Source organism: Tursiops truncatus, chromosome 11, assembly GCF_011762595.2.
Source record: "Tursiops truncatus isolate mTurTru1 chromosome 11, mTurTru1.mat.Y, whole genome shotgun sequence".
Lineage (NCBI taxonomy): Eukaryota > Metazoa > Chordata > Mammalia > Artiodactyla > Delphinidae > Tursiops > Tursiops truncatus.
Window position 1 is genome coordinate 71834107 of NC_047044.1, and position 26521 is coordinate 71860627.

Sequence of the window (26521 nt, forward strand, 5' to 3'; positions counted from 1 at the left end):
GAAGGGAATATCAGAGTGAAAGGACCTGAGAAGGACTAGACCTACCTTTGTTGGCTTTGAATATTGAGGAAGGGGGGGCCCTCAAGCCAGCGCATGAGGGAGACTTGTAAAAGCCAAAAAAAGCAAGAAATCTATTTCCCCTGGAGCCTCTCCAGCTGACATCTTTGATTTTTGACACCCAATGAAACCTGTGTCAGATTTCTGACTTATAGACCTGTTAGAAAATAGATTTATGTTGATTTAAGCCATTAAGTTTGTGGTAATTTGTTATGGCAGCAGTAAAACCTAAAACATTTACCAGTGTTTTAGAAAGAAAAATGAGGATGAAAACTCAAGACACTCCATCCAGAAAAAGATTTAGTGTGGGTTGAAGTTGCAACTCTTGCTGACAGGAGGATATAAGGCCATCATTGAATTCCAGCCTTTGCTCTCACTGTTTCACATTAATACAGAAAATCTACAGGGTCCTATTTCCAGTATAATGACCTGAAAAATGCTTTAAAGAAATATACCCTTGTTTCCGTCTGCATCCTGTCTGCCCAGTTTGCTGTAGTTAGAGTGATCTTTTCACAGAACAGACTTAATTGTGTTACTTCTCTTTAAAGTCCATTTCATGGTTCTCCATTGCCTACAGAATAAAAACGAAACATGTAGCATGGCAATCAAGACCCCTCTATAACAAAACTTCCTGCTTCAGCCTTATGTCATACTTCTCTTTCCTATGGACCTTCTTATGTTCAGTCACAGTAAAATACTCTTGGTCTGAGAGCCCAGCATAGTATTTTGTACTTTTTCATTCATACGTGTCATTTCCTTTACGACCAATGTCCTCCCAGATCATCAGACCTGCTGGCAAACCCCGATGAATTCTTCAAAACTCAACTCAAACATTAAATTTACCGGAAAATCAAGGAACTTTATACATCAAAGAAAATTATTTGGTCTGTCCTTTATGCCACATTGTGTTTTGTGTACCTTTCAATATTAAAATTATTTCTTTCCGTTTCATTGTCTTATACTAAACTGTGAGTTTCTTTAGGGCAACAACTGGATCTAATAACATATCTGTGGGCTCTCAGTAACTCACATAGCTTAATAGTATGTCCTCAATACATAAATATTAAGTGAACAAATGTTTATGTTACCTGATCTGGCCAGCACACCACAGAGATGCCTTTAGAATGACAGTTTCTGATTCCCAGGCCACTCTTTACTTATAGTCTGCCTCTATAAATTAAGTACCATAAAAGAAATTATTTTACATACCTAGGACACATTTTTCATTTTAAATAAAATTCTGGGGATTTCCCTGGTGGTCTAGTGGGTAAGACTCTGCACTCCCAATGCAGGGGGCCCGGGTTCTATCCCTGGTGGGAAAACTAGATCCCGCATGCATGCTGCAACTAAGACCTGGCACAGCCTAAATAAAAAAATATTTTGTTAAAAATCACTAAATAAATAAACTGACCAACTTATTTTGTTTGTTACCACTCCCATTTCTAGCCATTAATTTAACACCTGTAATTTCATGATTTTATTGTGTCAAAAATGAAAACATCGAAATACAGTTGTCCCGCGGTACCCACAGGAGATTGGTTCAAGGACCTCCATGGATACTCAAATCAGTGGATGCTGAAGTCCCTCATATAAAATGACGAAGTACAGTCAGCCCTCAGTGTCTGTAGGTTCTGCATCCCCAAATAGAGAGGGAGGGCCTTTTGTAAGAGGGCCTCTCTGTTTTGTTTAGTTTATTCTCGCTCTATTTGTAAGGATTACTTTGTGCAGTGTATCTGTTGTTATTCTTAAAACATTGAAAAGATTCTAAAATGCAATAGAATAGCATGACAAGTATCAAATTCTTTTGGCTTTAAGTATTTAAATTTTCTCTCAGCATTTCTGTTTTCTGCCTTTCTAGATTTATGTCAGTTTCTCAGTGGTTACATACAGGTATGACCTTGCTGCCCAGGTCTTTATGAAAATGAGATAATGTATGGAGTAGCACTTGGAAACTGTATAGTACCATTCATATGGACTGAATTGTTTTCATAATTATTTATTATCACTTTACAGTCTGACTGCAAAATGTTCACAATTGTCACAATGACAGGAGAGGTTTCACTGGGAGTTTCCCTTTTATAACAGCTGTCAGAATTCAAAATCTTAAAATGGTTAGCATAACTTTTAGTGTGATCAGTAAAATACATCCTTCACACTGCATAGTAAGTTATTAGTTTACCACTTTAAAAAAGGAAAACACTTTTTATTAAGATAAATGAGTCCATGTTGGTGTTAATATTTTACATAAGAAGATCATCATTAATTTAAAAAACAGACTTTTTAAAAATCACTACTGAAGGTGGCGGAATAGGAGGACGTGGAGTTCACCTCTCCGCACAAGTACATCAAGAATCCATCTACAAATGGAACAGCTCTCACAGAGCACCTGCTGAACACTAGCAGAGGACCTTGGACACCTAAAAGGACCAGTAAAATCTCCGTGCAACCGGGTAGGATGAAAAGAAATTTAAAAAGAAAAGAAGAAACGGGACGGAACCTGCACCCCTGGTGGGGAGCTGAAGAAGAGAAGTTGCCGCACCGAGGAAGCCCCCTCACCAGCGGGGAGATCAGCTGGGACAGAAGGGGAGCTTCAGGGGCTCAGAGGAGAGCGCAGCAACTGGTCTGTGGCAGGTAGGACAGAGTGAGAGGTACACAGATGGTCCCTGCCACAGCCCTGCGTGCCTCAGCCTGACAGGTGTCCGCCGTCGTGCACGGGGCCTGGGTGCTGGAACGTGGGGTTCGGAGAGTAGACCCTGGGAGTGGACAGCTGTTAGCTGAGAAGAGACAGCCTGAGGGGATGGGAGTGAGGAGCTCCACAACTGGGAACGTTCACGGAAGAAGCCTGGGCTGCCATAGAGGCAGGTCGCCGTTGTTGAGTGGCACGCAAGGGGCAGGGCCGCCATTGCAGCCGCTTTCCCTACGTGCAGGCCCCAGCCCCCGCAGGCGCTAGGAGGGGCTCCCACCTGAACAGGCTGCCAGGACCCGCCTGTCTCCGCCTCCGCCCCCGCCTGCCTGGGTGGGCGCCAGTTCTCCTGGGTAGCCTTGGGAGCAGAGTCTGGTGAGAGGCCCACACACAGGGGTGGGGCTGAAACCACAGCTAAGTCCCAGGGGCCATGCATCTAATGAAGAGCTGAAATCTCTTCTTGTGGCTGCGGGAACCACGGATTTACAGCCCCGCTGCCGGCTTTGTAAACTCAGCACCTGTAGAACATCCGAATGGAAGAGCGCTACTGCAGCTGAGACAGGTCTAGCTTTGGCAGCTGTGGGCTTTGTGGGCACGTACAGGTGGGGATTGGGCCAGGCCAGAGTCTGAGGTGCCTCCATAGCTCCTATAGCGGGTCCAGGTACACGATTACTGCAGTCCTGGGACCTGACTTCGGTGGATCTGCGCTGGAGGCCTAGTGAAAACAATACCTTAGAGACACCAGGGCCAATTGCCAGCGTAAAGATGGGGCTGAGACCATTTCCAACAACAGTGTAATTTGTGAGCCCGCACAACGGGTGAAAAGTGATACAGCAGAGTACACTTACAGGTGAACAGCTCCAGAAGAGGAAAACTCAGAGGCTTCTCTCCCGGTGGAAGTGCTCCAGTCCTGCCTACCTCATACCACAGCTCAGAAACAGATCTGGGGCCCTCTACTGCAACATCTAGGGAGCAGGCTCTGCCCCTGACAGGACAGTGACAACCACAGGGCAAAGGGGAGGCCCCGCTCAATATCCAGTGCAAGCTCTGGTCACCACAACAACAGTCACACCTCCTATCAAGGGGATAACAGCCAGCATGCACTGAGGCGAGAGGTAGCAGACATCCATACTAAAAACAGCACTCGCACCAAAAAATATTAAACCCACAGCCTACACAGGGATGTTCCCACATAAAAATAGCCCTCCAAGACAGTCTGAGGGTCAGGCATCAGGAGGAAGAACCCACAGAGCATTTGGCTTTAAAGGCCAGCAGGGCCTGAGTGCAGGAGCTCCACACTCAGGGAGAAACAGAGACTCCACTCTCAGAGGGTGCACAAAGGTCTCAGGTGCACTGGAACCCAGCACAAAGCAATACCTCCATAGGAACCGGGGCTACACCTAACTAGGAGTCTTGAAGGGTATCCCGAGGAGGCAGGGGTCAGCTGTAGCTCACTGTGGGGGCAAGGACACTGGTGGCAGAGGCCGCAGGAAACACTGATCTGCACGAGCTCTCCTGGAGGTCCCCATTTCAGTACCAAGATGCAGCCCCATCCAACAGCCTACAGGCTCCAGAGCTGGAACGCCTCAGGCCAGACAAATCAGCAAGACAGGAACATAGCTCCACCCATTAGCAGACAGGCTGCCTAAAGTCATACTGAGCTCATAGCTACCTCAAAACGCACCCCTTGACACAGCCCTGCCCAGCATTATCCAGCAATCCCATTCTTGAGCATATATCCAGAAGAAATTATAATTCAAAAAGATACATGCAGCCCTATATTCAGTGCAGCACTATTTACAATAGCCAAGATACGGAAACAACCTAAATGTCCGTCAACAGAGGAATGGATAAAGAAGATGTGGTACGTATATACAATGTAATATTACTCAGCCATAAAAAAAGAATGAAGTAATGCCATTTGCAGCAACATGGATGGACCTAGAATTGTTATACTGAGTGAGACAAACACAAATATCATATGATATCGCTTATATGTAGAATCTAAAAAAAATGGTACAAATGAACTTATTTACAAAACAGAAATAGAGTCACAAATGTAGAAAACAAACTATGGTTACCACTGGAGAAAGAGGGGGAAGGGATAAATTGGGAGATTGGGATTGACATATACACACTACTGTATGTAAAATAGATAACTAATAAGGACCTACTGTATAGCACAGGGAACTCTACTCAATACTCTGTAATGACCTATATGGGAGAAGAACCTAAAAAAGAATGGATGTATAACTGATTCATCTTGTTAAACTAACACAACATTGTAAATCAACTACACTCCAGTAAAAATTTTAAAAAATAAAATAAGAATTTAAAAAATAGTAGACAGTAGCCATTGATGAATCAATGAGACTTAAATGTATTCAAACAAATTTTATTTTTGAAATACTATGAAAAAGTTGACTAATATCCAGAAACTGTAGATTGTAACTATGGAAATATCCAGCTTGATTGAATACATTGCTCAGATGCCAACTGTTGGATTTGGGTAAAGCTAACTTGTTTTGGAATGGCTTAAAAGCTAGGCAAAGCCGTGTTTCAGAATGTATCTTCAGGATTTTAATTTTGTCACATTTCATAGATGATTTGCCAGGAGTATTTTGCTTCCTTTGTTTTAAGGGCCGCTTTAAAGCAATCTTCTGATACAGCTACTGATGTTTCCCCCGGAAAAGAAATGTCCTATGAGAAACCTGTCACTTTAAACATACCAGACATATCTCCCATTGTGTGTCAACAAGTTGGCATTATGATTTTTTAGAGCCAGTTTCCAGAGTATTCATTTGGAACAAAATGAGTCTATAGAACCTAACTAGGCACATTGTGCTGGAGGCTTACCAAAGAGTATACCTTTCTAGGAACCACAAAGGCATTCTTTGTGTACATCATGTAAGTTTCTTATCTCCTTACCAGATGCCAGATAAACTGATATATTCTTACTCCTTGTGTCTTTGAAGAAGTTCTTTACTTGTACCAGATTTTTGCCATTATATCACATTTTCTTTAGTATATGTAGCAGTTCTCTTTATTCTTTTAAGTACATAAATTTACAACGTATGGTAACTTCTGATTCATTCCATGGATTTGGAGCTTTATCCTTGGTAGTTTTAGTGAAACTACCAGCTGTCAACTGTCCCTAGGTGTGGGGTACATTCAACTTTTAAAGGCTTCAGCCCTCTATTCACTTGCTTGAGTATTTCTTCTTACTGATACAAAGTTAAAAATGGATTCGTCTGAACACAGTCTGTATATTGTGATCCTTTAAATAGTTTGCATTGATTCCCATCTTAACTTGGTGTTATTAATAGTTATTCCTGGTCTGTTTTAGTCGGGTAGATACTTTTCTATATGAATAACTGTGTTTCTTTGAATAACTAACAACAATTGTTTTATTCTTGCCTCCCAGGTACTACAGTGCAACCATTCTGCAGATGTCTGGTGTTGAAGATGACAGACTTGCAATATGGCTGGCTTCAGTTACAGCCTTCACAAATTTCATTTTCACACTTGTGGGTGTCTGGCTTGTTGAGAAAGTGGGTCGCAGAAAGCTTACGTTTGGTAGTTTAGCAGGTAGGTGCCGAAGAATTCAGTTATAAACTTTTCTCTAATGATGACAAGTTAACCTTTTAAAATACAGTACCACTTCTGATATAGTTTTCATAACTAAATAATAGAGTTCCTCTGAAAATTTTTTAATAAGAAGTTATTATGATATATAACTAGAAATTAGAATTGTAATAACAATTTGAACCTACTGAGGGTAGCATTTTGCTGTTATTATTTTGAGTTTTGCTCAAAGGTACAAAATGGAAAAGAAAACTTGGTATTCATAAACTCAGTTTTTAACATAGTTTTTTAAATTTGGGATAATGTGGAAGTAAATTTGGAGCATTTTTTTTCAAAGTTCTTTCAACAGTGGAACATTAGAACCATATAATTTCTTCACAAAGCAGGGACAGACACTTTTTGTGTTTGAACAAGGCCTAAATCCTAGTGTAAATTCTGGTTGGTTAAGTATGTTTCCTATGATAACTAAATAAGAAAAACCCTTCTCACATTCAAGTATTGTTTGTCTTTAAGTCCCACCCATTCCATTTATTATTTCTCTGTAATGCAAGGGCTGTTTCACTTGCCAAAATGAGACCCATCTCTGTCATTGTCTTCACATGTTTGCATCATATAATTTTCTAATCTTTTTCAAATATACAAGCAGATTCCTACTTATCAATTAGCTGTCCTCTAATAGCTCCTTTATAAGTTTATTTAGAGTAAGAATATATTTTTCTATTAAAATGTAAAGATTCCAGGCCTGCATTAACTAAATTCTATTTTAACTAAATTATACCTAAAACACTGATCTAGGGCTTCCCTGGTGGCGCAGTGGTTGAGAGTACGCCTGCCAATGCAGGGGACATGGGTTCGTGCCCCGGTCCAGGAAGATCCCACATGCCGCGGAGCAGCTAGGTCCGTGAGCCATGGCCGCTGAGCCTGCGCGTCCGGAGCCTGTGCTCCACAACGGTAGAGGCCACGACAGTGAGAGGCCCGCGTACCGCAAAAAAACAAACAAACCAAAAAAAAACCCACTGATCTAATAGAACTGCTGAAGGCAGTTGTCCCAGATTTTGATGAGAAAATACATTTGGAGTTTCATACTGTTATTAAGAGCACATACTCCCTCTGACCCTTAACTCCAGAAGGAAGAGTGGAATGCTTCCGCCCTCTGTTCTTTCCTTGAGTGGAAGCCTTGAGTTCAATAATGTAAGTTGAACTGCAGTATCAGCACTGAGGAGAAGGCAGGGGGAAGACTGCCTGATTAAAAGGCAAAGGTAATCGCAACAGCCAATGTATATAGGGAAGCGGGAGGGTAAGTGAGGAAAGGTGAGGGACAAGTGAGGGTTAAAAACCACATATTTCTAAACCTGTTCAAGGAACCAGAAGTGTTTAGGCCCAGAAAAAAGACTAAACAGATACCTAATAGATATTCTCACAGATGGTAGCTGTTATGAGGACAGATTTTTTACTTAATATAAGAAAAATATTCCTAATAATCAGAGCTATCCAACAATGAATTGGGCTGCCTCATTAGGATGGTAAACTCTCCACAAAAGGGTAGATGGCCATCAGGCAGTGATGTGCTAGAAACAAATTCCTACAGTGGGTTGAAAGTTGGATTTGCTGATGCCTGAGGTTCAGGTCAACTCTAAGAAGAGGTAATAGTTGCCTTAAAGTTTTTTAAATGGACACACTTTCTTTGACAGGGCATTAGTATACTGCTACCTCAAGAGGCCTATTTTTTAAATAGAATTTCAGGTCTTGAATTTGGGATTTGGGTTTTGAGATTTGGAGAAAAATGCTGATTTTTGAGATGGGGGAAAATGCTTCTTACTAGCAGCCTCTGTCCCTTCGTTTGTTGTATTCCAGGATTTTGAGGCATTATAGATATAAAGCCAGACTGTTTGGGTTTGAATTGTGTGATATTGAGCAAGGTTCTATTTTCTCATTTTTAAATCGGGGTTAATTATAGTCCCCACTTCATAGGGTTGTAATGAAGACTAAACACATTTATACATGTATAACATTTCAAGCAGTGCCTGACACAGACAGTAAAATGCCCAAAGCATTTAGCTATCACAGTAGTGTTACTGCCAAAGAGTGATTCTTTGTTTTAACCATAATGTAAAATCAACTTGCATCAGAATCCAGGAACTTTCCTGAACTCCTCTTGCTGATGTCATGTTTCACCCTTCCACGTAGGTCCTCTGCCCCAAGGATTTCCAGAGCCCATCCCTGACTATTAAAAGAAAGTATTAAGACTTGGGGGAAAGACCAAGAGATTCCAGGGACTGCCTTTATGAGCAACCTGGAGGCACTTTTCTTTCCTGCAGAATTAAGAGGTTGTCATTAAATTTGTAATATTTACAAGAAAGACCAGTTCTGTTAGCAAGCTTTGAAAATATTAAAAGCCACAAAATGTCCTACCTTGAAATTATTCATGGACTATATATTTTGTATTTCTTTGTATAAAGAATTTCTTTGTCCGGGTCTAGCTAAATACAGTTTATTTGTAGTACTTTTTAAAGAATTAGCACCAAAAAATATTTTTTTAAGAATTTATTTTTTAAATTTTAAAGAAATTAACTTGATATGTTTTTCACTATTTTTCACCTAATAAAATAAATCATAATATATTTGATATTCTACCATTGCTAAGTATTAGAATACTGTTCTATTTAAAATTTCTTAGATTAGCCTAGAATTTTTTAACTTCAAAAGTTTTATTCCCTATTTTGTGTTTTTATTATGGTTTATTTTATTATATTGGGTGAAAAATAATAAAAAAAAGTCAAAATAACTTTTTCAATAGGAACTTGTTCTTTAAAAATTACTAAAAATAAACTGTATTTAGTTAAACCGGGACAAAGAAACTCTTTATACAAAGAAATGTAAAATATATAGTCCATGAATAGTTTTAAATGTAGGACATTTTGTGGTGTTCTGACTTTTAATATTTTCAAAGCTCCGTAAGAGAACTGGTCTTTCTGGTAAATATTGCGAATTTAATGACAACCTCTTGATCCTTTTAATAGAGGAAGGCTTATATCTATGTAGCTTTATTGCTTATAAATCAGAAAGCCAGAAACACTGTGTTATTTTCTGCCAGATATTTTGGTAGTGGAATATTTCCTAAAACATTACTCACAGGCTGTCTTCATCAGAGTTGCCAGGGATACTTATTTTAAATTGTGAATTCTTGGGACCCAACCCCAGATCAACTAAATTAGAATCTCTGAAGATGAGGTCTGGAATATGTGCACGTGATACTTACGCACAAAAAGTGTGCTCTGTTAGAGTCTAAGGGAGGGAAATTATTTTTTTCTGAGTATTTACTAATAATCCAAACCCTGTACCAGGTAATTAAGGTAACTTATTTCATCAGATGTTTTTGAGAATGCTATTTATCCAACACACTTCACCTCCTATGGAGAACTTTTTTTTTTTTTTTAATTTTTTTTTTTTTTTTTTTGCGGTATGCGGGCCTCTCACTGTTGTGGCCTCTCCCGTTGCAGAGCACAGGCTCCGGACGCGCAGGCTCAGCGGCCATGGCTCACGGGCCCAGCCGCTCCGCGGCATGTGGGATCGTCCTGGACCAGGGCACGAACCCGCGTCCCCTGCATCAGCAGGCGGACTCTCAACCACTGCGCCACCAGGGAAGCCCTGGAGAACATTTTTATTAGGAAAATGATATCAGAATTCCAAAATATGACAGTATACTTGGTTAAGAGGGACTCTTCTCTTAAAATATAAAGAATGTCCCCAACCTACCCAGTACAGTGGAGAAGATCCTTTCATACAAGGCCTTCCTATATTGGACTCAAATCTAGGTTGCAATAATGGATCATTGGCAACAACTATAACAACTTTAAATACTAACAAGTGACTGATAAAACATCTGTAATTTTGTTAAATTGAAGGAAATAGATAATTCAAGTAGTCTTAAGCCTTAAAGATATATGAGTATATGAAGGGCGAGGTGATCGTTTTAAAAATTTATTCCATAAATAAAGTCATATAAGACACCATTCCCTTCCCTTAAGGAGTTTATCATCTCATAAGGATTTTTACCCTGTCTGGGTATCACAATCACCTGTGGAGTCATGTTATCGGATCCCCATTTTCTGGAGACTGATTCAGAGGTTGAGGTACATTCTAAAGATTTGCTTTCCAATAGGAAGCCAGGATTGAGAAACACTACTATATGTAATAAAGTAAAGGAATGTACTGACTTTTAAAAGATTTCCATCCCCAATGGGTCAAAATAAAAATAAATTTGTGTTTAAGAAGGATAAACCTTCAACTATTTAGGGATTTTTTATATCCAAAATGGTTTTTTTCCCCAAATTTTGCAAGTTGGTTGGACTTTTTTAGAGATGGATCCAAGAGATATAATATCCATACTGCAGAACTCTCATCTAGTATATTTGTCCCATACTAACCCCATGACCTCAACTGAATAGTCTTAACATGTTTTGTTGTTTTCTTCAAAAACAGCCAGTATTGCAAAAATCTGTGGTACTATGGGATCTGCTCTATGCCAGGCACTAGAATTGAACATATATTAGTATGTGTTAGGTACACCATCTAAGAGTTTACAGCTTATCACAGACAAGTTATTTAAGTAGTGTTATGAAAGAAGAGTATCATCTTTCCTTCACATCCAAAAGTATCAACTTTTCCAGGTTGAAACAAATTTTACCTGTCGCATGACAATATTCTGTGGAGGTAATTTGGGAAAATACTTAGGGACCCAGCTTCTTTCATAGACACAGTAACAGTAAAACTCATGGTTTATTTTGCTTTGTTTGAGGAGAGAGGGATAATTTTTATTTACAGGCCTAATATATCTTTTCTCTTTCTAAGAGACGGACTTCTGTTTTGTTTCCCAATTCAGGGCTTGGTAGTTTTTTGAGAAAGTAATACCTCAAACTATTCCTACTTCTGGTTTGAATTTTAAGCCAACCGGGGGAAAATGAACTGTGATTTCAGATTCATGCCTCTTCAAGCCTGGTGTGGTAAAATGGCTTCTGATCTTTTCTTCAAGCCTCCTCCCCCTTTTTCAACTTTTTTCTAGAGTTTTAAAAATATGCTGCTGCTGCTGTTTCTAATGATAATTATAGTACAATAATTAACATTTTTTAGCATTATAAAAATCTTTCAAATGTACTGTGATATTTAAAATTCACTGTAATTCTGCAAGGTGAGTATTCTCACTAAGCCCCAGTTTCAGCAGACAGAATTGAATTTTGGAAAGGTCGTGTGTTTTGTCCAAGATCACTGAGTCAAGAAACAGCAGAGCTAGGACTTAACCACAGTGCTTAACTTGACACATCCCCTCTACCTTAAACACAAACCTATTATGTAATCCAATTGCACTTTCACAGTGCATCCCAAAGTTGTTCTTTTGTCCATTTAAAAAATATTTTTGGTCATTCTTAAATTACTTTCCCATTTATCTAATAGAAACTTTACTGCTACATAAATGACCTCCCTGAATTCCATATTATAAACATGTTGCCTCATTCAAATAAATTGTACAAAGGCACCATATTTTCTTTCTCCTTTCTTCCCATGACCCTTTTTTTAATCCTTACAATGGCTGGAACAATAGTCAGAAATTTGAAAACTTTCTTATTTACTATCAGTATTTCTATCAGGGACTCAAAACTGAGCTTTTTAAGTGGTACATATAATCACATTCTGTACCTTAAAATCAAAGACAAATATTCCACTTCCAAGTGCCAACAGGGAAGACAACTGAATATATGTGTTATGTCATTTCTGACGTTTTAAGTCTTTACAAAATGCCACTCCTTTTTAATGAGAAGTACTCTTTCAACTACTTTTGATATATTTAGTTTGTTACTTTTTAGTTTACTTATTTGGGTCTTAGCCGATTGAATGACATTAGAACAATTTTCTTGGTAATGAAAGGAACACTTGGTGTAAATCTGTTACCTTTCATACTTCTAACATATTAGGCACTCAATAATGTTGGTTACATTAATTGATTTTGAGACAGCAATCCAAGATGGTGTTTGTTTAGAAAGTTATTAACGAACCTACTGCTTGGCTAGCAAATGTATTTGATTTGAATTTTACTCTTGTCATTTCTCACAGTGAATATTCTAGTGAGTTTTTATGACAATATATATGTGTAAGGATCATTTTTTTTTAATCCAATGAAGATAGATCAAGGTATTTTTTTAGAGATATATCTTGCCAAACCCAGTCCACTTTGGAAGAATGTTGTCAATTCTTCTCTGATATAAAACTTTTTTTCTTCTTTCCTTTTTTTTTTTTTTAGGTACCACCGTAGCACTCATTATTCTTGCTTTGGGATTTCTGCTATCAGCCCAGGTTTCTCCACCCATCACTTTTAATCCAATAGCTCCTTTAGATCAGAACACTTCTTGCACAAGATACAGGTGAGATTTTATAATGGTCCCCTTCCTTAACCTAACTCTGGTAACTTTTTTGTTTTGCTTATAACTTTCCTAAAATAGGAAAGGTGAGTAGGAGCTTGCTAGGTATCCAGACTTAATGGTGGAAAGGAAGAAAATGGGAAAGGTGTTAGGGAGGGACCACCAGGAAGAGAAAGAGAATATACAAAGAGCAACGTGTGCAAATGCATGCTTAAGGAAAAGTGAGTTATTAGACACAATTTTGGTGATGTTTCTCTGGAAGTTGAAAGTGTATATATTGATACAGAATCTAAGCAGGAATACTGTGAAACTATTTTATATCGTATATGATTCGGTGACATCTACATTCTAGATGAAATAAAGAACTTTCATCAGTAATTAAACTTTTCCATGATGTACATGTCTGATACAGTTGTTTATCATCTGGATATGCTAGCAATTAATCTTCACTGTGTTCCACAGGTATCGCCTCATTCACTTAAGCAGAAAATAATGTTTCCTCTCACTACTAGGTTTCTTGCAGAGCAATAGAAAGTGGAAAGAGCTTGTAGAAGAGAGTGTTTTAATGGTCAGCTGCAGGTTTAAGAGCTCATTAAGTTTAACAGTTTACACCCTATGTGATAGATTGATAGATGGAGAAATGGATGGATGCATACATGGGCTGACAGATGGACTGAAGAATGAGCAAGTGAATTAATTAAAGATTGAATGATTGAACAGATCAATTAATAAATTTGTCAGGAGAGTTTCAAAGTTTTTTACTTCATTTTAGTGGCTGGAAAGGCTAGCGACCCCTTTAAAATATATGGATAGAATAGCTTTAAAAACAAAAAATGACATTCCTTCAGCTACAACTAACCAGACATAAGTCTCAAATTAATGGGTAAATGATTTATTAAGTCAGATACTCCTAGGTGAAATTAAAACATTACATTGATATACTTAATTCCACTTGGAATCACTAGGAGCTTCTCATTGAACAGAATTTATGGTGCCTTCTCATTACAACAATGAGCAAGACATATATTATTATGTCTTTCTGGTTGCTAATTGTGATATCCACTTGCCTTTGGAAATGAATAATTTATATGTTTATCGCTTTACTGGTTTTTTTTGTTAACAGGCTTTATGTTCTAAAGGAGATTGAAAGGTGTCTTAAAAGAAGTTACCCTTAGCATAGACTATTTCTGGATGTAGTGATCTTTACTTTCTTTGGACATATCACCTCAACTGCTAGAAAGATGATAGACCATTGCTAGAATTCTGCATGCTCTAATTTTGTTTTTCTTGACAGATATTTTAAGTTAAATGTTTTTTAACACAGTTACCTCTAACAAATTATTAAAAAATACTATTGTTTGAGCAACTTAGAATACCCTCTAGATCTGATGTCTGATTTAGATGCAGCAATTTAGATTCAGAATAAGATTGACTGATACACTATCAGGTCAACTAAAGGCAGAAAGTCAGCCAGAGAATATGAAAAGAAATTTTTATGAAGTTCTGATATAGGAAAGGAATAACTAACTTTTTAATGATTTACATAATGAAATAGTTTTCCTGACATCGACTTTTAAAATTTAAATAAAAATATTTATTACCATAGTATAGTTCATTGCACAGCAATTTATGATCATCAGTCTATTAATCCTCCTGATCCATCTAAGTTATTATCATCTACCTACCAATATAGGTAAGTGACAATAAGATACTATCACCTACCAATATAATATAAAGTTGTAGTGGAGTGAGAGAAGTGGTACAACCTAATTTTATTCTTATCACATAAATGGGCAGCAATTTTTGAAAACAGAACCAAATTTTAGATGTCCTCTGGGAGTCACTGAGTATGCAAAACACTTATGTCTTGTGTGCTTTCTTTCAGAGTAACATATTAGGCTTTGTGAGAATTTGATAACATGTATTTATAGTCTGAGTGATTTTATAAAATATATCTGCAGTCCCCTTACTGATTTTGTTGTTGTTAAAACTGTCTATACACATTTCCCATTTCTTTACAATAAACATGAAACATACAATATACAACATATATGAAAGTTGTTAAGAGAGTAAATCCTGAGTTCTCATCACAAGAAAAAGATTTATTTTATTTCTTTAATTTTGTATCTATATGAGATGATGGATGTTCACTAAACTTACTGTGATACTCATTTCATGATGTATATAAGTCAAATCATTATACTGTAAACCTTAAACTATACAATGCTTTATGTCAGTTATATCTCAGTAAGACTGGAAGAAAAATAAAGATTAAAAAGGAGATAAACATGAAAGAGTCATGTTTGCCTGACCTTAGGATGAGTAATGTTCATGCTGTAAGTATAGGTGGTATGTTTTCCTCTTGGAATGATCCTATAGGAAAATTGAACAAAGAAAACAGATTTAAAGGGAGAGATGGTTTAGTATCTATCTTTTTTTTTTAACATCTTTATTGGAGTATAATTGCTTTACAATGGTGTGTTAGTTTCTGCCTTATAACAAAGGAGAGATGGTTTAGTATCTTTTTTTTTTTAATTTTATTTATTTTAATTTTTGGCTGCATTGGGTCTTCGTTGCAGTGCGCGGGCTTTCCCTAGTTGTGTCGATGGGTTTCTCGTTGCAGTGGCTTCTCTTGTGGAGCACGGGCTCTAGGCGCGCAGGCTTCAGTAGTTGTGGTGCATGGGCTCAGTAGCTGTGGCTTGCAGGCCCTAGAGCACAGGCTCAGTAGTTGTAGCGCCCGGGCTTAGTTGCTCTGCAGCATGTGGGATCTTCCCGGACCAGGACTTGAACCCATGTCCCCTGCATTGGCAGGCGGATTCTTAACCGCTGCGCCACCAGGGAAGACCGATCTTTTTTTTTTTGTTTAACATCTTTATTGGAGTATAATTGCTTTTCAATGGTGTGTTAGTTTCTGCTTTATAACAAAGTGAATCAGCTATACATACACATATACCCCATATCTCTTCCCTCTTGCGTCTCCCTCCCTCCCAGCCTCCCTATCCCACGCCTCTAGGTGGTCACAAAACACCAAGCTGATCTCCCTGTGCTGTGTGGCTGCTTCCCACTAGCTATCGGTTTTACATTTGGTAGTGTATATATATCCATGCCACTCTCTCACTTTGTCCCAGCTTACCCTTCCCCCTCCCCGTATCTTAAGAACATTGTATACTATTGGTGGGAGTGTAAACTTTTCTCCATTTTGGAAATTAATATACTTTTACCTAATAAAACTTAAATATATAGGCTCCTCTATTCAGCACCTCCACTTGTAGAAATCTGTATTCTACAATGACTAGTATGTAATGCATTCTGACTAGAGTAGAGTAGATGATTTAAGAAAGTGGATGGTTCAGGAACAATGGTTGTTCTTTATTTTAATTCAATAAATATTGATTGTGTGACATCACCAGGTAGGTTAGAACCAAAAATATTGTAGGTTGGGGCTCACTAATGACTTTGGACCCAAGACATTGACTACCCTAAATAATTTCTAATAAGAACTTACCCTTTTTAGAATTTTTAATTTTTTAATTGATGATACTTTGTTCCAAGTCCTGGTTAGATTTTGTGAACCAAATGTATTAAAGAACACCTTTCAGATCCACTTTCCTGCAGCTAAAACTGTGTACAGTCACAGGGTGCCAACTAAGGCTAGGAGAAATAACTCTAGTGAGGGTATCCTCTGAATCATATATCCATATAAGAACACACATGCATACTCCTAATATGGCCTTAAGCTCCATGCTTTCAAATTACTAATAAACATATTTTCTTATGAGAGCTATCCAAGCTTTGAGGATTCAAACGTTTCCTATGTGACACTTCCCTCGAATCTTTGACTTTTTATTATTTGTAAGTATGATCTCATTATATTCAAACCCTTCAAAGTAAACATGTATCTTAAAGTATACAGCTGTAGAATTGCAAGGTACTCTTGTCCTAGGGCTTTCATCACATTGCCACTAATTCATTCATTCATGCATACATTCATTTAAAAAATATTTTGGAGCACCTATTCATAGGATTATAGTAAGGATGAATTAATATATGGAAAGCACCTAAAACAGAGCTCAGCACATAATAAGCACTCAATAAATATTATAGACATTGTTATCATCCATAAAACCTATAATAGGAGATGAGATTGTGATGATGGGTAGAAATCTTTCCCATCTTTTGAAGAAGAGGAGTTTTAAGCAGTATTAAGTAGTGTTTTAATTTTAAGCAGTTTTAAGTCATGACTTGACCAGATTTTCTATTCTAAACTTTCTCTCTGGGGCACAGTGAGCACATGTTGATATAGGCAGACTGATTATTAGAATTGTCTATGAGAGAGATTGATAATTGCCTGGACTATGAAGGTGATACTCAAGAGAAATAGGTAGACATATTCTAGATATATCTAAGAGAGAAAAATCAACAAGAATTAAAAATAAGTAATTGATTAACTATGAGCAACCAGGTAGAGTAGATCATGGAAATGAGTTGGGGTAATTGAAGGAGAAATTGACTAAAGGGACTGTGCCTCTGATTCACTGCTCTTTTTGCTATTAATGTTTTTCATTTGAGTCTTACCTGAACCATCTGAGGAGGTACTTAAAGCTACCCGTCCCTCACTCCCACAGATCTGCCTCACCAGGACAGTGGAGAGTAGGTGATTCCAGTACATCTTTCATTAAGAACCACTGCCATACGCTTCAGTATTATTTATTTATTTATTTATTTATTTATTTATTTATGTATGTATTTATTTTATTTACTTTTGGCTATGTTGGGTCTTCGTTGCTGTGCACGGGCATTCTCTACTTGCAGCGAGCGCGGGCTACTCTTTGTTGCAATGCGCGGGCTTCTTTCTCATTGCGGTGGCTTCTCGTTGCAGAACACGGGCTCTAGGCGCACGGGCTTCAGTAGTTGTGGCTTGCGGGCTCTAGAGCACAGGCTCAGTAGTCGTGGTGCACGGGCTTAGTTGCTCCACGGCATGTGGGTTCTTCCTGGACCAGGGCTCAAACCCGTGGCCCCTGCATTGGCAGGTGGATTCTTAACCACTGCACCACCAGGGAAGCCCGCTTCAGTATTTTTTAACTGCGTAACTGCCAGCTTCTTTCTTTCCTTTTTTTTTTCTTCTTGAACATTATTAAACCAAGAGTATAAAAATAATCAATGTGGCTCTTTTTCTATAGAGTAATATTTTCATATTTCCCTCTCTAAATGAAGTTTCCAAATATCCAAGTTGACAAACCGTTCCTTCATCTATAGACCTCCCTATGGTGGTGACACTAGTTTTGAGAAACTGTATATGCCTAACTAATTATAATTAGTCTCTTCAAAGTTCATTTACAATAAAAAACAATTTTGCATTCATACACTTTTCTTCTCCTTTTGCCAACCTTGTGTGATTGAGCACATGTCATTGGCATTAGCACTATGAGACTGTTAGATTCAATCATAAAACTCTTATCTGACCTTAGAAATGTGCAGAAACCCTATTACCCCCCCTTTTTTTTCAGTATTTGGCATCCTGCTGACTGATAATGTGTTTGTTTCTAATAATTCTTAGCAACTTGACAATGAATATAGTGTTATACTGTGAATGAGACTTTTACTTTTGTTGAATTTTGTTTTCTAAAACTTATTGATTTCTTTTAAAAATAACATATTTTAATTTTTTTTGGCCTGATGGTACAGGCTAATAGGGCTGAGGTTAATATTAATAAAACTACGGAAGAAAATATGCTATATCTGTTGAATAATATCCACAGACTTAAGGTAAAGATAAACGTAATTAAATTAGTTGAAAGGGAAAATGAGATTTGAAACAAAAAGCCCACATAACCTTATCATGTACCTTTATCTCCAAATAATTGTACATGTCTTTTGCTAGCACTTAAATACCCAGTACCGAATTTGACATCTGGATAGGAGGATGGTGGAAGTTGACCACTTATGGGACATATTCATTGAGTTCCTCATGACCTTTTTATCTTGATGCCTGGGCTTTTGGCCGAGGACCTGCCAAGCCCCCACAGTGGCAAGATCCCCTACTCAAACCTTATTTTCCACAGTCAAGAAGTGCTTTTCGGGAAGCCTTAAAGACAAAAAACAAGGCTTTTTATTTTAGGTTTGCAAAGAGTGGGGGAAGAGCATTCCAGGAAGAGGGGACATCATGTATACAAGCCCTAAGCATGAGCAAGAGAACAGCACAAAGATAGACTAGATGGCAGGCCAGTGACAGACCACACTGGGACCCTCATAAACCATGAGAATTTTAGACAGCATCAGAATACTGAGAAGCCTTTAAAGAATGATAAGAATGATTTAATCAGATTTGTGTTCCTAAAAGATCACTCTGGCTGCTTAGGAGAATTGATTAGAGCAGGACAAAGGGCAGTGAAGGGAGATCAGATAAAAGAAATCAGTAGCCTAGGTAAGAAAATAATGCAGCCTCGGGCTTCCCTGGTGGCGCAGTGGTTGAGAGTCCGCCTGCCGATGCGGGGGACAGGGGTTCGTGCCCAGGTCCCACGTGTCGCGGAGCGGCTGGGCCGGTGAGCCATGGCCGCTGGGCCTGCGCGTCCGGAGCCTGTGCTCCGCAACGGGAGAGGCCACAACAGTGAGAGGCCCGCGTACCGCAAAAGAAAAAAAAGGAAAATAATGCAGCCTTGACAGTGGCAGTGGAGACTCAAGAGATATTTTGGAGGGGGCTAACAGGGCTGGGTGATTGGATGAATGACATACAAGAACAGATGCTTTACGTGTGGTTAGGATAGTACTTATGTAACAGGAGTCTGGGGCTCTGAAATCTCACTGTAGCTCACTTCTTAGAACACAATTTCAAAGATATAAATCAGGAGAGCCTTTCCCTTGCTTTCCAGTTAAGTACAGCAGTCCCATAATAAGAACAGTATTTGCTGTCACTTATACTTTTATTTCAAATATCATTTTTACTCCCTCTTGAACTCAAAAGACTTTTGAGAAAAGCTCTTTTGAACTTATCCATTTAGGTCTGAAGTAACACAAAGAGGTAAAGGGGAAAACGTATATCTCTGAAACTCAAGGACTTTTATTCTCTTTCTAGAGCTCTGATCATTACAATGAGTAAATAAAATCAACCTGGAATTTTGTTCACATTTCAAGTCAATCCACTCTAGAATATCATCCCTATTTTGTCCTATATTTTAAAAAGGAATACGTTATCCAGTCCTGTGACAGTGTTCTTGACAGTGAAATGGATGATTCTATCATTTTTGGAAGGTAAACTTTGAAAATTTATTTTAAACTGTGTAGGGGTACTTAATTTTTAGTGATTGATACTCAAAGCTCAGCGTATCTTGAGCATGCCATATTATTAAGTAGCTGATAATACAAATCAGTCCTTTATTCCCCTGCTTTTCACTTGATACATCTAGAGTAACTGGCATTTTTCTCCATGTGCATCTAAATTGCATAGTTACCAGTTTTTTTGGAAACCTGTTACTCCTTGGCAATTAACATTGATCATTATGTGAATTCTATGGTAATTTCATCATAGAACAAAATTTTTTGAAATGATGTTGTAATTACAACCAACTTGCCGGTAGATAATAAAGTTTCCACCCTTCACAGAGGTTAAAAATGATATTGTAATTACAACCAACTTGCCGGTAGATAATAAAGTTTCCACCCTTCACAGAGGTTAAAAATGTACTGCTCATTTTTATAATTATCAGTGAATCATAAAGTCTTTGCCAGTAGCCCAGATGAGGGTCAGAATTTAATTTTTTAAGCTTCTTAATCCCTTTTCTTTTGTTTGATTTTGATTTTTATATGATAAATGCATGCTGATTAGTCTTATCAAATCAGGAATAAAAATTATTTCATTGAGAGAACTTTTAGCATTTTCTAGTTCATTCATTTTGAAAGCAAAGGAAATCCTTATTTTATTTAAATTGATTAGTATTTATATGAATGTTTAACTTTGTGGGACCTAAATATTTAGTTCTTCCTGATTTTTAATTTTTATCATTGTGAAATTGATTTGTGACTATGTCACGTATCTTCACAGAATTTTAGTATAAAATAATAAACATTTGAAATTTAAGATAGTAATTTATCCCTCAAGACAATAAATCCCTCAAATCTTGGCCCGTGTAATCAAATTCAGCAAGAAAGTATATTATCCTTACTCATATATGCTATACAATTGTGCGTTGTATTATAGAAAAACCACAAGTAAATGAACGTATAAATTCTTGGCAGTTAACACGTACTAATATTTACACAGTTATGACTCTTTGTTAACTTTATTTTCATCTTTCATATTATATAAGTGTATAATGTATGTGTGTGATGGCTTGCTATAAATTATAAAAATAAACTTCAGAAATCTAAACAGGCTAAATTTAATATTACTGCTTTTCATCTTGCAAATGTGTGTACCAAAGTGGTCTTACATTCTTATGCAAACTGAGAGTGACATTTTCAGTTCAACTGCAGAAGAATTACAAGAGGGGTTAGAGTGTTGCACTTTTTTAATATCTATTCTACTAATGTCTATAGGCCACCTTATTTTACTTAATCCCTAGATTGTTGAAAAATATATCACTGCAGTAGAGGAGCTCAGTATTTTAAAGAGCCATTCATCTAACTGTGTTTTAAAGTAATAACTCCTTATTATAGAAGGCTTCCCAAAGCTGGGCAGTGAGGAACTGGTTGGAGTTAGATGGAATAAGCAGAGGAAGACAGCGTCCCAGACAGAGGAAATAGCGTGTGTACAGAAACAGGAGAAAGCTTAATATTTTCTAGAAACTATAAGTACAGGGTATTCTCTAGTTTCAGATACTCGATTTCACAAAATTCATATTTTCCATTTCATTGAACTGTGTGCCATATCATGCCTAATTTTTTGGAGATGTTCTGTGGAACAGTAATTTTAATTTCTGGTATGGGAGCACTGCCAGTAAGAGAAAAGGTTAAGCCATGGAAGGGGGTCCTGAAGGTTCTTAAAAGTGCTTATGCTGAGCTTAGCAGACCTGCATCAGCCCAACTCAGAGGATCTACAACTGTCTCCTGTCCCTTTCCCTTTCTTTTGCAAGCAGAGGGGCTCACTTGCCAGTCAGGGTCAGCATCACCAGTGAGCATCAGTTCCCAGGGCCTGGCCCAGTCACCCTCCTATCCCCTGCCTCTATTAGACAGTTAGGCATGTAGCAAGCTTTACCGAGGTCACCTGAGTTTGTAGAGGAGAGCAGCCAAGGCCTCGCCCCCATGGTGGTCTCTGCTGCTGATGCTCGGGGGGGATAGTGAGGATAGAGACTCCCCACTCCCCAACCCCCAGCAGCCTTGACAACACCTGCTCCAGGTGTCTGTCACAGGCTAGTTCAGAAGTTCAAAGAGCAGGGGCTTTCCAACCATCTTTCCCAGCCCTGTGGCAGAGAGGCAGAGGCCTGGAAAGGAGACACTTCCCAGGGAAGGCTGTATGGTAGTTCTTCTGTAGCAGATACCTCTCATACTTTCAGATGCTGAATTTCAGACAAATTTTCAGAAATGTGATGCTGCCTATAATTCCATTCAGGAAACATGTGGTGATCTCTAAACAGAAGTAGGAAATGGCAGGAAATAAAACCTGAAGAGACTGTTGGGAATTTAAATTATAAGAATTCGTGTAAAAAAATCTACAAACAATAAATGCTGGAGAGGGTGTGGAGAAAAGGGAACGCTCTTGCACTGTTGGTGGGAATGTAAACTGATACAGCCACTATGGAGAACAGTATGGAGGTTCCTTAAAAAACTAAAAGTAGAACTACCATATGACCCAGCAATCCCACTACTGGGCATATACCTTAAGAAAACCATAATTCAAAAAGAGTCATGTACCAAAATGTTCACTGCAGCTCTATTTACGATAGCCAGGACATGGAAGCGACTTAAGTGTCCATCGACAGATAAATGGATAAAGAAGATGTGGCACATATATATAATGGAATATTACTCAGCCATAAAAAGAAACGAAATTGAGTTATTTGTCATGAGGTGGATGGACCTAGAGTCTGTCATACAGAGTGAAGTAAGTCAGAAAGAGAAAAACAAATATCGTATGGTAACACATATATATGGAATCTAAAAAAAAAAAAATGGTCATGAAGAATCTAAGGGCAGGACGGGAATAAAGAAGCAGACCTACTAGAGAATGGACTTGAGGACACAGGGAGGGGGAAGGGTAAGCTGGGAGAAAGTGAGAGAGTGGCATGGATATATATACACTACCAAATGTAAAACCAATAGCTAGTGGGAAGCAGCCACATAGCACAGGGAGATCAGCTTGGTGCTTTGTGACCACCTAGAGGGGTGGGATAGGGAGGGTGGGAGGGAGGGAGATGCAAGAGGGAAGAGTTATGGGAACATATGTATATGTATATGTATAGCTGATTCACTTTGTTATAAAGCAGAAACTAACACACCATTGAAAAGCAATTATACTCCAATAAAGATTTAAAAAGAAAAAAAATTCATTTAAGACGTTTTCTGTGGAAAAAGAAAAAAGTCATGTATAAAGGTAATAAGGATTTTGGACTCTCTCATTTTAAAAAAAATTATGTGAAGCTATTAAGAATATTATTATCAGATATGTGTTTTACAGAGGCCACTCTGGCAGCAAAGTGGAGATGGCAGAAGAGCAAACCTTTGGGTCTAAATTGAGACCTGAAGTGAAGGGATGGGCTCTTGTCAGGTCTTGGTGACTAGAATGACTTATTATTTACAAGTTAATGTTAATGTTACTTAACTGCCCAGCTTTTGTGGCTTGTCTTCCCAAATGGAAATTTGTAACTTGAAAGGAGGAATTATGTTTCCTGGGTTTTTTTCATTTTTTTCTTGTTTTTTTTTCCTCCCTGCTTTCTTCTTTATATACCTAGCAGCTAACATCATGTCTTATATAATGTATTTATTTACTGATTTAGCCAAGTATTGAGACTGATGTGTGCATGATGTTGACATGTATTTTTCCTCTGTAACTGTAATAATTACATAAACTGATTTGAAATTCAATAAGAAATTTTTCCATCGGTCTTATGCCTACCTCAGCTAATTCAAGGTTTTCAAACGAGTCCATTGCAGTACTCTAAACCGCTCCTCAGGCCTGGTGATAACACTGATAATGCTTCATTTCTGTTTGATTGGATTCTTGCACTGAGCTTTCAGCACTTTCTATCTTGTCCTGATAAACTTAACTTGAATTGAGTTATCAAGGAAGATGTGGAAAGACACAAGAATCTATAGATTTTAAACTGCAGGTCTAAAATAAATTTATATATATTACTATTATATTAATTATATATTGATATATTAATAACAAAACAGAAGAAAAATACCCCTCTGAGAGAATTTAAAAAAAAAAAAAAAAGTAAACAGAGCTTTGAAATATAACCAGGGAAGAAAAGAGGGGAATGGCCATATAATTCTGAAAGTTAGGGTCTACAAGATCTTTGAGGATTAAAGTATTAAAAGATAAAGGCAACAAATTGAACATACAGTAGAAAAAGCTAAGAAATTTACACATAAATGAAACTCAAATAAAAATGAATCTTTGAGACTCCAAGAGGGACACACATGGTAATTATTCTGTCAGAGAGAAATCGGAGCAACAGAACAGAAATTGTAGCACTAAAAAAGAAGCTTAATTGCTCCATTACCCTATAAGGAAGAGTCACAGAGGAACAATTTACCATCTCAGAGAGGTGCTGAAGTAAGATAGATGCAGTCATAAGCACCTCAAAGTACAGAATCACAAAGCAAAATAACCGTGACAAGCTAGAGCACTCACTGCCCTCATCGTCACCAAGCTGGAGTCTCACAGATAAGAGGCCAGCCATGAAGGCTCAGCCATTCTGGGTTGAGTGCAATTAACTGGGTGAAGCATTAACTCTTAGAGACTTTTAGGTCACCTTTCTTGGTGTCCAAGTAACTTGAAGGAACCAGCATGCTTGGTAAATGCCCCATTCACCACTAGACATTGACTGCGTCACTGAGAAGATCCAGAATTACAAATATGCAATTATAGGTACAGAGAGACACTATTAGGGATTTTTTCCCCACTTTTTATTCTTTCATTTGGCCTCCATTACTGACCATTTACCAAGTGTTGTGCCAGCTGTTAAGAAAACAAAACATGAGATATAGCCCCTTGTCAGGAGTTGGCAATATCTTAGAATGGCTTTTATTTACATTTTGAACCAATACTCAAGTCTCATATCTTCAGAGATGTTGCGACTTGGGTAGAAGCTGATATTTCAGAATATATATATAGAAATTAGCAAAAATATGTTTTAAGCATTTGAATAAATATTTTTCTATCAGTGAGGAATTGTGATGGCTGTGGATAACAGAAGAACCCAAAATAACTCTTAAACAAGAAAGGAGTTTCTTTCTTGCTCATGTAAGATAAATTCAAAGGCAGGGATTTTGGAATCATCATACTATAGCTAGTGTCATCAGGGATCCAGGCACCTGTCTTTTTGCTGTACCCATATAAGTATTTTTCACAAGTTCATGAGGAAGGTCCAGGATGGCTGCAAGAGCACCACAGTCACGTCTGTGATGCAGGCCAGAAGGAGAAAATGTAGAAGGAGCAATGCTTCCTGGCTGAATCAGCTCCCTTTGAATTGAAGCCTTCCTGAAATCCCACACAGTACTTCTCACAAGTCAGAATTAGTCCCTTGGTCATATCTAGTTTTAATGGAAACTGGGAAATGTATTCTTTTATTCAGTGGTTGGGAGAGGAAGGGGCAGGGGGCACAGTGTTCCCAGTTAAAAATCAGAATTCTCTTACAAAGGAGGAAGCAAAGAAGGAATCTAGGGATAGAACACTAATAATCCTTGATACAACAGTACTAGAGTTAACTTTATGGGACATGTATAGGTGGTTCTGCTTGACAGCAGGAAGGATGAATTAACTGATTAAATAGGGCTCTAGCTACTTACTTTTTTTGGTTTCGTTCTCTTTATAGTGACTAGAAGTCTAAGGTCAGCTTTGCAGGTGGCAAGAAATACGGCCACATTAGATAATCTACCTCCAGCTTTGCAAGGGAGAAAGAATCATTACAGTCTCTTCATTTATTGCATTTCTTTTGGCCTTGTAAACCAGTGAAATAGCTGCTCTTTGTTGTGCAGTTTGCTCATCTATTCAAAAGGAGTAGTCATGTCAGCTACCATTTTTTATATAGTCACAATGTGCCAACTGCTGTGCTAAGGCTTACAGGGATTCTCTCTTTTATCCTTCAGCAAAACTGAGGTAGATGGTATTATTTCCCCCATGTTACCAATGACACTGAGGCTTAAATAAGTTGAGTGAAGAAGTTTAGATCATATGGCTTAGCAGACAGTAAAACTAGCTTTAAGAGTCCAGCTAGCACTACACTCATCATTCTGAAATTTACCAGTTAAGCAGCAGGATGCTTCTACTGACAGGTGTTACACACTCTTTGGGAAGTGGACAGTAATTCCTGATAATCAAAAGCCAGTAGGTCTAAAAATACCTATGTTGGTGTATTTTCACTCACTCAGTGTAATTGAGATTCTTTCTCTTAAGAAACCATTTTTGTGAGTGGTAGTCTATTTGGGACTTAAAGAAGATTTTTATTTTGTTCATTTATTTTCATTTACACATATTTACTCTGCTCAGAAAATTCTTTTCCTGCTGTTAGCAGTATCATCATAGAACATCTTTGCTGTAAAAGCAAGTGCTTAGGGCTTCCCTGGTGGCGCAGTGGTTGGGAGTCCGCCTGCCGATGCAGGGGACGCAGGTTCGTGCCCCGGT

The 26521-nt window shown here is 38.0% G+C and overlaps 1 protein-coding gene across 1 annotated transcript in view; it reads left to right on the top strand.

Moving 5' to 3' along the window:
- SLC2A13 (solute carrier family 2 member 13) overlaps nt 1–26521 on the top strand; it is a 428575-nt gene that overhangs the window by 300149 nt on the left and 101905 nt on the right. The window contains 2 exon segments of the mRNA XM_019934622.3: nt 6165–6328; nt 12621–12741. Coding sequence (XP_019790181.2) covers nt 6165–6328; nt 12621–12741 — 285 coding nt within the window.